This window comes from Heteronotia binoei, chromosome 10 (assembly GCF_032191835.1).
Source record: "Heteronotia binoei isolate CCM8104 ecotype False Entrance Well chromosome 10, APGP_CSIRO_Hbin_v1, whole genome shotgun sequence".
In the NCBI taxonomy this organism is placed as follows: Eukaryota; Metazoa; Chordata; class Lepidosauria; order Squamata; family Gekkonidae; genus Heteronotia; species Heteronotia binoei.
This window is the reverse complement of record NC_083232.1, coordinates 88834476-88847385: the sequence shown is the minus strand read 5'-3', so window position 1 is coordinate 88847385 and position 12910 is coordinate 88834476. Positions and strand designations below refer to the sequence as shown.

Sequence of the window (12910 nt, the reverse complement as noted above, 5' to 3'; positions counted from 1 at the left end):
GCCTTGCCTAGGGTGCCAGATAGTCCAGGGCCTGCCTTGCTTCCTCAGGGAGGTAAAAAGCAAGCTTGGCAGCTGCCACGGGGCAGGGGGGTGGGCTTCCAGCCTCAGTGTACATGAATGCTGCTCGCTCGCTGTCACTCTGTCCCTCGCACAGACGCGAGGAGCAGAGCGACAGCGTGCACGCTGATGGCAGAAGCCCTGCTGCAGCCACTACGCTTGCCCTCGCCGAGGAAGTGAGGGGAGGTTGGGGGTACCTGGCCTGGGGCGCCAGCCTTGTGCCGGCTCCCGAGCGCCGGCGCTGATGGCACTGGTCCTTGCAGTACCACAAGTCCCTGCCAAAGATGTTAATTATGAACCATCACTCTGTAACCTACGTAAAACTGAATGGTTAAGGAGAGCATTTATAGAAAGGTAATACAGCAACACCATAACAGAATGGTTCAGGAAGACATTTAGACAGGGAAAGGGAACGTGGATTCTACCATATATATAATGTATGGATTATAACATATAGATTAACCTGCCCTTGCTGCGTTGTTTTCTACTTGTGACACAGTTCCACAGCTTCTTTGGTTTAGGTGCCTGGTTTTCTTGGCTGCTGTGTGACACAGAGTGTTGGACTGGATGGGCCATTGACCTGATCCAACATGGCTTCTCTTATGTTCTTATTCTTATGTTCAACCATTCTAGCCTCTCCTACCCATGGCCCCCTTCCCAGTGCCCTGCTGCTTTGGATATTATTTGGGCACTGGAATCCCTTGGGGCTACTGGGTATTCCTGACTGACATGAGGGAGGGGTTGTCATCATCTTCTGCTGCAGCCACTTGTTTCTGTTGCTGCTATTCATTGTTTTATTGTTTTTATTGTTTGATGGTTTTAGATTGTAAGCCCAGGGCTTTTTTTGAGCAGGAACCAGGGCTGGCGCTAGGCTTTCTGGCACCTTAGGCAAATCACCCACAAGCACCCCCCCCCCCCAATAAAAATATAGGGAAATTGGAGTGTGTCAAACTTAAACCTTTTCACATTTTTAATACTGATTTTTAATTTTAATTTTTCAAAAAATGTGATGTTATAAAAAAAATGTGAGAAGAAGTGCTTGCCGGCCACGCCAGGAAGGAGGGTGGCAGGATAGGATGAGGTGGGAGGCCAAGTCACACATTGGGGAGGGGGGGTGGCTTGGCTTTGTTGAGGGCAGCTTGGTGATGGGAGAGGACAAGGTGACAGGGGTCAGGAGCCAGAGTCATGCGTCGGGGAGGGGGCACCCAGTGGTGCCCCCGAGGCTAGGTGGTGCCCTAGGCAACTGCCTACTTTGCCTACTCCCATGCACCGGCCCTGGCAGGAATGCAGCTCCAGCTGGCTTGATGTTAGGGGGTGTGGCCTAATATGCAAGTGAGTTCCTGCTGGGCTTTTAAAAAACAGACCTGTGTGAAACAATTGTAACATGAGGGGGTGTGACCTAATATACGGGTGAGTTCCTGCTGTGTTCTTTCTACAAAAAAAGCCCTTGGTAAGCTGCCCTGAGCCCACTTCTGGGCTAGGGCGGGCAGGGTTGGAATTCTAGCAGGAGCTCCTTTGCATATTAGGCTGCGCACCCCTGATGTAGCCAATCCTCCAAGAGCTTACAAAAAAGAGCCTTGTAAGCTCTTGGAGGATGGGCTACATCAGGGGTGTGTGGCCTAATATGCAAAGGAGCTCCTGCTAGAATTCCACCCCTGAGGGTCGGGTGTAAAATACATACATACCATTTTCTGCACTGCTTAGTAGAACCTTAGAGACCAACAAAGCTCCCTTCTTCAACTACCATTTAACATTTCATGTCTAATACTCTACATGTCCTTTCAGATGTCTGTAATCCTAGTCCTATTCAGGGGTCATTTCATAGAAAAAGAGGTGTCAGAGCGCATTAGCATAACTCATTTGCACATGCCATACTCCGCTGACATCACCGGAAGGTGTAGTAGGAAGGTGTAGTCAATTATATCAGCTCAGCATCTACCTTAAAATGCTTCTTGAAGTATAATTGTCATGATAAAGCTTTACTCCCATCAGACTGTTAAAATGACTTGTGGCCACAGTGGCACGATGAAGATTTCCATCTGTCTGCTTGATAGGTTTTGGTTATTTCCCCATTTTTGAAGGGAAAAATATTTGAACGTTTGTCGAAGAGTTCAGCAAAATTCTCACAGGGGGTTTGACCAATGGAGCCCAGAAACAAGTACTGGGGAAGGGGCGGGGTAAGAAAGAAAGAGTACAACAAAATTTAAAAGTTCCCGAGCTCCATTCCTATGAGGTCCTGCCCAAAATGTGGTCTGGTCCTATTACATTGCTTATTAGATGCCACACTATTGACTGCACCAATGTATGCTGTGTCAGACATCTTGAGACTCTGTCAGAAAGGCCGACTATAAAGACGGTAAATCAAATAACTAAACAAGTCTATTAAAAAGCCTGGCAATGACAATTTGCTGTCCATTTTTAACAGTATTTTAAATGCTTTGATGGCATTTTATAAAGTACCATATCTTTCCCTCAGATTTCCACAAATCAAATGGCTGCTGCTTAACCCCTCTTGGGTTGTCCGTCTATCCTATAGGAATGTAGCAGCTTAATTACAGTTGTGAAGGAAGGCGATTGCTTTGTGGCTTTGCTTTCATCTTATTATTGTTCAGAGGAGAAGATGGACTTGTTGAGTCCTGCTGTTTCATCACCACAATAAAAAAGTCACCATAGCAACAGGGAAAGAAGGAATAGTCAGCAAGGTAAAGGAGATAACGCTTCCTGATAACCGTTTGGCAACCCGAGGGGCGAGGGTTTCAGAGCAGCAGTTGAGAACAAGCTGTATATTCTCTCTGCAAATGTGTGGTCCCAACCCAAGAAGGGAACCTCTGCCAGATATAAACGCCAGCATAATGGGGAAAGTGCTCAGGGGCAGTATTTGGGGAGAGGGCAGTACAATTCAGGGCTTAAGCTTTCCAGACCCAAAACTCCCTTTCTCAGACACAAGCAGAGTAGGAATGGAGATGTGAGTCTTTTTAATCCCAATCAGAAGGTAAAGAATGTAAAGAATGCTTGTAAGGGATGCAAAGGTCAGTGCATAAAATTAGCATCTGTGGCAAGATAAAAATCCTTTGTCCGTATTCCGCCCTGAGAGGTTGGTCCATTGTTTTCAACTTGTGAATTAACTTGAGTTCTGCAATCTTGCCCTGTAATTTCACTTTGAAATTTGTTTGAGGACTGCCACTCTTAGGTCAGCAATGGAACGACCTGGAAGATTAATCTTTTTAAGGGAGCAAACTTTTAAAAACTATCTCCTCTACAAACCACGCTAAGCAACCTCTGTAAGCCAATTCTGCCTAGCAAATGATCCAATATTTAAGGGAGACACAGGAACCCTGGAGCTTCTTGTAGCCAGTGGCTGGGCCTTAACTCTAGCAAGGGATTTGATCAGGAATGGAAATGCTTTCATCATTTACAAGGGTTTGTGCTTGCTGACACACGTCACAACCGTCAGTGGTGAGGGTGAGACACACACAAACACACACACAAAAAAGGGCCGCCTCAATTTGCTGTCCTTGCATTTGGAGCCCAGACGATGATTCTGCAAGCTGTTTGTTTAAATGTCACCCCACAACCACTCCAAATGGACCTGCTGTTCTGAACCCAACCTTAGCCCGGCTACCATTTAAGCTGTTAACTTATGGAAAGTCCCATCTTTTGCACAAACTGAGTGGGTCATTGTCACCGCAGTACAGCCCAAGTGTATTTAATTTTAATGCCTTAATTAACTGCTAAAAATGGAGCTGGGGAGAAAAAGTACTCAAGCATAATTTCAGTTTTCCACATGGAGATGCAAAACAGCTCAACAATATTAGGCACTATAGAAGCCAATGCGCTCATCTTATTTCTGTTTCAGCTGTTGCACCTTGCTGCTTGCCTCCAGAAACACCCTTGCCCTTCTCAAATGTTACTGGCTGCATTTGGATGTAATGACAAGTCGTTATTGCAACTATATTATGAAACAATAGTTGGATTATGCCGTAGGTAGGTAGGAAGGAAAGAAGGAAGGGCTTATCAAGCGCTAAACTCCCCAAATATGAACCATCTGTTTTTAAAAAGTTATAAATGGGCTGCAAACATGATAACACATTCTACAGCAACATTTGCACTAAAATAAATGGATTCAACATGGATGGTGCTTCCTGTCAAACATAACACATATTTGTTGGATGAATGGGGGTGGTGGAAAGTTGCAGTCAACTTACATAGACCCCTCAAAGGGCTTTTAAGGCAAGAGATGAACAGCAGTGGATTGCCATTGCCTGCCTCTGTATAGTGACCCTGGACTTCCTTGGTGATCTCCCATCTTTCCTTAGTGGTCTCCCATCCAAGTTCTAACCAGGGTCAACCTTGCTGAGCTTCCAAGAGCTGAGAAGATTGTCTATCCCAGGGCTATGCAGGTCAGGGTGCTGGATGCAAATGACTTAATATCTTATTGTTGACCTGGAATAAGATCGCCAGATCTGTGTTGGAAAATACCTGGAAGTTTTGGGAGTAGATCGAGGAGAAGGCAAGGTTTGATATCTGGGGAGACTGGCAGAAAAGTACACCCTCCTTCTCCCACCCTTTTGAAAGTCTTGAGGTTGGAGTTGACAATAGTGTAGCCAGGTCTGTGTTGGAAAATATCTGGAGATTTTGGGGGTGGATCCAGGAGAGGGTGGGGTTTGGGGAGGGGAGGGGCCTCAGCATGGGACAATGCCATGGAGTCTGACTTTCAAAGCAGCCGTTTTCTCCAGGGGAGCTGATCTCTGCCAGCTGGAGACCAGCTGGAAAAGGGAGAGTTTTCCTGACCCCCACCTAGAGGCTGAAAGCAGATTAATATTTAAATAAATAAAATTTAAAATAAAAATATAATCAATAAAATTTGGGGCACCTGGAACCTGGTTTATTGTTTGTAACCGCCAGCTCCAAAACTGCTTAGAGTGTATAAAGGTAAAGGTAGTCTCCTGTGCAAGCAACAGTCATTTCCAACTCTGGGATGATATCGCATCACGTTTTCACAGCAGACTTTTTATGGGGTGGTTTGCCATTGCCTTCCCCAGTCACCCATACTTCCCCCACAGCAAGCTGGGTACTCATTTTACTGACCTCGGAAGGATGGAAGGCTGAGCCAACCTTGAGCCGGCTACCTGAGCCAGCTTCCGCTGGGATCCAACTCAGGTCGTGAGCAGAGGGCTCCGACTGCAGTACTGCAGCTTTACCACTCTGCGCCACGGGGCCAGAGTGTATACCCCATACTTATTCAGTTATATGCAGTTGTCACTAATGGATCTCAGACTTATACTTTCTCTTGACAGTCAACTGTCTGGTCCAGGTCTGCACTGGCTCTCTGACATCACAGCAGCTGTCCTAATAAGGCTACTTCACCATAGGTGCTCTGGTAACAGATAATACTCAAAAGACCACAGCCCATGAACATGTTAATGTACAATACTATAGAATGCTCATGCACGCATATAAAAACTGGCTATAGTTTAAAAACTTTTAACAGCTATTTTGAATCCTATTTAGCAACCTGGGCTTTCTAGATTTGCATTTGCCATGGTAAAAGTTGCAAAAGATCTTGTATGAAATTCTGCAAGTCGTGAATGTTTCAAGTATTTAATGGATTTTTTTTTAAATAAGGGTGAGAAGTGGGGGGAAATTACCCTATGATTCAGGGCTAATTCCCCCAAAGTTAGCAACCGTCTCCCTGAGCATAATACGATCTCGAGGGTGCAGAGCAGACTGAAGTTTGAGAGTGAACGGCCTGAGTCAGCAGAGATCAATTATCATTTTAATGAAGTGAGACATTTCTCGGAGCCCTGCGATGAAATCAAAGTCCTTAACTGTAAAATCCGATGCGTCTTACAAATGCAGTAAATCAATGAATTGAATAAGCCAGATGGAACGAGTGAAAACATTTGTAAAAAAAAATCTGATTTCTTCTTTATCGCTTTCCCCATGAAATGAAAGCACTAATGGCCTCCGGGATGTAGATGCTTCCAGAGTGCCAAACAAACGTGCCACTCGGAAAACTCCAAATCTGCTCCTAAAATTAGATATAGTTTCCCAGCTGCATCTAAACAACAGCAAATATTCATTTAGCAATTAGCGGAGGAAAAGAGTGCTGCAGTGAGCAATACGTTTGCCTCCATCACCAATCCCTTGCACCTGTTACTTAGAATGGCACTGATTATACACAACAGAATTATAGGGGCCCATAATTTAGATTTTAAGGACACAAGAAGGATTACACATTGATGGAAGATAAGTCTGTTAATGAATATTAGCACTGAATGCTCCATATACAGAGGTAGTAGAATCTGGAATACCAGATGTTCCACTTGTGAGTTTCCAAAGAACGCTGGCAAAGATCAATCTCCATTTGATGCAAGAAAGCAATTGTTTTAGGTCGATTCCCCACTAGCCTTGCCGTGCTCTTGCGCTTTTTTCCAGTGGTGCTTCTGCCCGATTTTGAACATGCAAACATATGAAGCTGCCTTATACTGAATCAAACCCTTGGTCCATCAAAATCAGTATTGTCTACTCTGACTGGCAGTGGCTCTCCAGAGTCTCAAGCTTAGGTTTTTCATGCCTACTTGCCTGGATGCTTTTTAGTTGGAGATGCCAGGGATTGAACCTGGGACCTTCTGCTTACCAAGCAGATGCTCTGTCAATGAGCCACCATCCCTCCACACATTGCCTTGGAGCCTCCATGGCTTCAAAATCCGGTTTTTAGAGAATTCTACAGCTGTGGAGAGAACTTGGGAAAGAGGCGGGGCAAGCTGCAGCTTCGAGGCAGTGGGTGCAAAATCGGGCAGAAGCACCATGGGGAAAAAGGAGCAGAAGACCACAGCAAGGCTAGTGAGGAATCAGCCATAGTCTTATGCTTTGACTGATAAGTACTCAAGCTGTCTGTAAAATCAGTTCTGACCTTACCTGAATCGGCATGCCAAGGATCTGTTGCAGAAGACATTGGTTGGATCGTTAGTGGATTGGCCCCACAATTGGATTCTACAAGCTGCCCTTCTGTGTGGACGCGAGAGGAGATGTTGGTTGGTCTCAAGGCCGCTTTGAGCGGGGCGAGCTGGTTGAACTGTACTCGAGACAGGCAGCCAGAGAATCCTGGTGTATTGTACTTACGGATCTCTTCATCAATTGTCCCAAGTTCTAAGGGAAGAAAAATGAAAGAAACTGTTAAAGCAGAAACAAACCATGAGTTGGCTCTAGCTAGCCTTTTTCACGTCATCTGATCCAATTCCCCTTCCCCTGCTCTGGCACCCTAACGTCTGGTGCCCCCAGACATGCACTGGTAACATCACTGAGTCACACGGAGGGTGCCCAATTTGGTGCCCCCAGAAGGCCGGCACCCTAGGCAATCACCTAATTTGTCTAGTGGCAGAGCCGGCCCTGTCTCCATACAAAAGCTCCCATCCCACATGACATTTTTACACGCAAGACCCATAAGAATAGCCTTTTTGAGTGGTCAAGGAGGATGATACATCTTTCTTTTTTTTTACCAGCAGAAAGGCTGGTAGGATCCAACCCAATATAACCATACTATAACTGCACCACCTGAGCTAAAACTTCTACTCTTTATAGGGTTGCCAGTAACTTCCTGGGGGCGGGACATCTCCTGCCCCCAGCTCCTGTTGCCCACTGCTGCTCCAGCAGCCAGCAGGAAAACCTGTAAGCGACAAAACAGCACTCTAGGAACCACAAAAAACACTATGGTTTTCCCTGAAAATGACATGAATCTGTTGCACCAAGAGCAACTCCCATGTCCCCACCCCTCAGTGGGGACATGGGAGTTCCCCCCTCCCCAGGATCCCACAGCCAAATGGGGATATTACACTGGAGAGCCATTGGCAATCTGAGTAGACCTGGGGGGTGGAGGGAGAGAAGCCTGCAATACCATTTAATTGTTTACTAAGGCTCAGAGCATTTTATCATTTTATGTTTTTAGTTTCTGCTGTGATCCTTCTGCTTTTTCTTGATGTTTTATTTTAAAAACTGCATTGCCAAATCCCACTAATCTCCAACCTTTCATGGTTTCTCAGGCTCAGAGCATTATATATTTTTAGTTTCTGCTGTGATCCTTGTGCTTTTTCTGGATGCTTTATTTTAAAAACTGCATTGTCAAATCCCACTATTCCCTCAGCTTTCCATTTTAAACAAAATATTGCAAGAGTTTCAAGCATATTTGTATTTTAAATTAAGAACAATATATTTAATTTTTAAAAATAATCTCTTTAAAGATATAAACCTTTATAAAGTTTGTATCTCTGCTACCTCACATTACATTTTATGACACACATGGCCGGTCCCACAAAGTCCCATTTGTGTCAGAACTGGCCCTCGTAACAAATGAATTCGACACCTCTGGTCTAAAATAATAGACCAAAGTTCAAGTCCAGTGGTACGTTTGAGACCAATAAAGTTTAATTTTGAGTATAAGCTTTTGTGTGCCTGCACGTGTCTTCAGATGCATTGAAACAAGGCTCCCTCAGCCACAACATATAGGAAGAGAGAGAGAGAGGGAGTGTTTGGGAGGGTTAGTTGTCAGGATGGGCTAGAGTCAAGATGCATAAGTAACTGAGAAATAAATATAGCTAAGATGGAATTAAAGCAGTTAGTAGGACCTGTGAATAGCAGCAAATTAGCATACAGATAGTAAAAGAGTTAATAAACAGATGTGAGAGCGAAATTTGAGTCCAGCAGCATCTCCAAGACCAACAAAGATTGCTTCTGGATATAAGCAAGAACTGAGGGACTCAGCATGTGTATTGAGATAAGAACCCAAAATCTCTGTTAAGCCCTGGGAGTAAGTGAGGCTTAAACTGCTTCCCCCCAATGCAGAAAACCTTGCCTGCCTTCCTTCCTTCCTCTCTCTCTCTCTCACACACACACATACACACACACACACACACTGTGTTCTTCTTGATCAACAAGGGCACTTTGAAATCACCTCTGCCACACTTGGTTCATCATGGCTGTCTTCCCCAGTAATGTAACACCAATCCCTAACAAAGGGATATGTTAGTAATAAAAAACAGTACACAAAACCTTTCCTCCCATCTTGAATTTTTTTTTAAAAAGAACAAAACTCTGAACACACTTAGCCAGTTGTGTCTGTGGCTAATACAACCATTTTTAAAATACAACCATTATTGAGGTCTAGAGGATTTTTATTATTCGAAAGGGCTTCACAGTCATCCATTTGCTCAAACTTTAGAACGTTCAGGTGAAAATTTCCTCAATGCAGAAAGAAAGGCTAACAGACCCCAGAGGTCGACAAGCTAGCAAGAATCGGCAGAATGATGGCTTTTCTCTCTCATTTTCATACCGAGATTAATGCGTTGATGGGATTTCTCATTAAAAACCTAGGGAAGGCAGCCTAGGGAAGGCAGATATTTCCAACACCAGAAAAACAAATTTGCAGTTCAAAAAACACATTTGCACCTAAAACTAAACACACGTTCAGTGGGAACCAAGCGATAGAAATGCATTTAATTCCCGATAGGTAAATTACACAGTGGGCAAAGGGAGGGGGAAAGATCTGAAGTTGCATCACTCAAGTTCAATTCCATCCAAAAGTCCACCATGGCTAGGGTTGCCAATCCCCAGTTGGGGGCAGAGGATCGCCCGGTCTGCAGGCCCTCCCCCCACTTCAGGGCCATCAGAAAGTGGGGGGGGGGGGAGGAAATGTCTGCTGGGCACTCTATTATTCCCTAATGAGACCAATTCCCATAGGGAATAATGGAGAATTGATCTGTGAGTATCTGGGGCTCTGGGTGGGGGCCTGTATTTTGAGGTAGAGGCACCAAATTTACAGTATAGCATCCAGTGCCTCTCCTCAAAATACCGCTCAAGTTTCAAAAAGGTTGGATCAGGAGGTCCCATTCTATGAGCCCCAAAATAAGGTGCCCCTATCCTTCATTATTTCCAACGGAGGGAAGGCATTTAAAAGGTTTGCGGTCCCTTTAAATGTGATGGCCAGAACCCCCTTTGGAGTTCAGTTATGCTTGTCACAACCTTGCTCCTGGCTCCACCCCTAATGTCTCCTGGCTCCACCCCTAATGTCTCCTGGCTCCGCCCCAAACTCTCCTGGCTCCGCCCCCAAAGTCCCCAGATATTTCTTGAACTGGACTTGGCAACCCTAACCATGGGTGTATCTGCCCATTCATTCTGATCCACAACAGGCAGCGGCACCCCCTTCCTTGCAACTGCCCTGTTTAATCTAGCACAGGGATGCTTTTCAGAGCTCTGCTTGGGGTGGGGGACCTTACCCTCCCGTTACTAGGATTTCAGAGAAGGCAGCTACAATTCTTTCGTTCTGCGCGAAAAATACAAAAGCTGAAACCCGCTTAAAGCATTACAATTAAGCTCCTTATGATTGTTGGATATAGACCTCTGGTTTCCTGATATTTCCCAGTAATTCAAGGCTTTTTTTTGTAGCAGGAGCTCCTTTGCATATTAGGCCACACCCCCTGATGTAGCCACTCCTCCAAGGGCTTCCAAGGCTCTCAGTACAGGCCCTACTGGAAGCTCCAGGAGGATTGGCAACATCAGGGGTGTGTGGCCTAATAGGCAAAGTAGTTCCTGCTATAAAAAAAAGCCTTGAAATGGCATGAAATGTGCTATGGGTCTTTTCCTTCTTTAGGTTTCCCAGCCTCCCTCCAGGGACGAAGTTTACCCCGATTTCGGGGGGCCCAACGTACCACTAGGAACTGGCTGCTAGGGAAGCCCTGTCCCCGAAGACCACCGGCGCACTCTGACGTGCCCAGTGAGATGCCATCACCCAGAAGTGATGCTATCATGCCAGGCACAATCCTGGGGGGACTCTTTACCACTTAGGGGAAAACTCTATGATAAGCATAGTTTTTTTTCCTAGGTGATAGAGCATCCCCCCCTCCCCAGCAACATGCCCAGCATGTGTCACTTCTGCACCGGGCACGCTTCGTGCACGAGAGGAGTTCCCTGTTTGGAGCCAGGAAGGACCTGGCAACCCTATCCTTCTTTGATATTCCTTCCCCGAAGCCTCCCGGTCTAACCTCCTCCTCTTCGCTCTAACTTTACCAAAGCAAACGCTGGCTTAACACTGCAGCAGCAAACATTGGGTTACATCCAGCCAGGTCTTACTGTTGGTGAAAAGGGGAGCATCTTTCTCAAGTACCCAAGGAAGATACGCTGAGAATCATGGGAGCTGCATACTCAAAAGCCATGTGGGATGGGGACTGCCATACGGAGGGGAATTAGTTTAGGCTGGGTAAAAAAAAAAAGATGGCTGAATCCATCCCTTTATTGACACAAACAGAAGAGCCTTCAGCCACGATCGTTGGGGTAGCCAGAAGCAAGTCGTCTCCAATCAGTCTAACTTACATCCAATGTTCCCTCTAAGCTGCAGAGTCTTGTGAGCAAAAATTCTACTTTGTGAGCTACTGGCATTAAAGCGGTGAGTTACTAGCATTAAAGCTGAGAGCTACTGCATAAATTATTGTGCTTTGGGGCCATTTTCCCTGAGCTAAGACAAAACATGTGTGAGCTGGAAGCTAAAAATCTGTGAGCTAGCTCACGTTAGCTCAGCTTAGAGGGAACACTGCTTACATCATACTAAGACCGCCAGCAACCAGCAGGAGGATTAGTGGAGCAAGGATATACTGGAACAGTGTCACATAACGCCACATCATTTCTAGCTTAAAAAAAACGAAAGTGACAGTATCACAGTGCTCTAGGAATCTTCCTGATTTCTATGGTAAAAACAGTGTCTCTTAATTTCCCTCCAACTGTCTCACTGTGAATGCCCCACCAGAATCAGGCAAATGACAACCCTACTTCGTATAGTGGTTGGGAAAAGACGAAACCTTAGTACATTGCTCTGAGCTCCATGAGCTCTTCTCTTCCCTCAATTTCTGCATAATCTGGAGCAGGCCTCGGATTCAGTGGGAGCTCACAGGAGCACAGCTCCTGTACCTTTCCGAGAGTTCCACCTCTTCCTTCTGAGAGTTCCATCTCCTTGTCCATTGAATAGTGTGTGTAGCTGCATAACAATCCCTGGATGAGCTCCACCACCTGTTTTTCTACAAAATGACCCCTGATCTGGAGTATGAAGACCCAGAACCCAAGAGGAAACTAATATGCCAGGGGTGTCAAACATGCGGCCTGGGGGCCAAATCTTATCGGGCCCCCGAGCAACTGGCTGTTGTCTGCTTCTTTCTCCCTTTCTCTTGTTTCCTTCTGCATCGCAGCTTGCTTCCCGGGCTTGCTCAATCGCAACAGGAGCTACAGAGCAAAACCTCTATTTTCTCCATTGGCTGAGGTTCCTCCCTTGGGGAGGAAGGGGGGGAGGGAGAGCTTGCTTTGTCAGGCTCTCTCAAATGCGCAGCAGAGCTACTGAGCCAAACCTCTCTTCCTTCTATTGGCTGCTCTGCCCCAGTCCCCTGGGGAAAGAAAGAAAGAGCCAGAACTTCCTTTGCCCAATTTCCTGGATCCCATTGGAGAAATACAAGGAAAACACCTTTAAGACTGAGTGCTAATGTTTTAAGCTTGTTTTAAGTTAGTTTTTTTTTAAAAAAAAAATCCTTGTGTTTGTGTCCTTTATAAAGTTTATATCTCTGCTTGCTGTTGTCGTTCAGTTGCACAGTTGAGTCTGACTTTTCGCAACGACAAAGTCAAGCCAGGTCCTGTCTTCCACCATCCTCCAAAGTCTGCTCAAATGCATGTTTCTTACATCAGTAATGCTGTCTAGCCATCTCCTCTTTTGCCGTCCCCTTCTTCTTTTGGCTTCTGTCTTTCCCAGCATCAGGATCTTCTCAGTGCTCCCTTCTCATTTGGTGGCCAAAGTATTTGAGCTTCAGCTTCAGCATCTGAC

At 45.6% G+C, this 12910-nt stretch overlaps 1 protein-coding gene across 1 annotated transcript in view; it reads right to left on the bottom strand.

Annotated features, from left to right (window-relative positions):
* CNTNAP2 (contactin associated protein 2) overlaps positions 1 to 12910 on the bottom strand; it is a 1690081-nt gene that overhangs the window by 33517 nt on the left and 1643654 nt on the right. The window contains exon 22 of the mRNA XM_060247763.1: positions 6979 to 7209. Within this exon, the coding sequence (XP_060103746.1) occupies positions 6979 to 7209 (231 nt within the window). The remainder of the gene's footprint in view (positions 1 to 6978; positions 7210 to 12910) is intronic.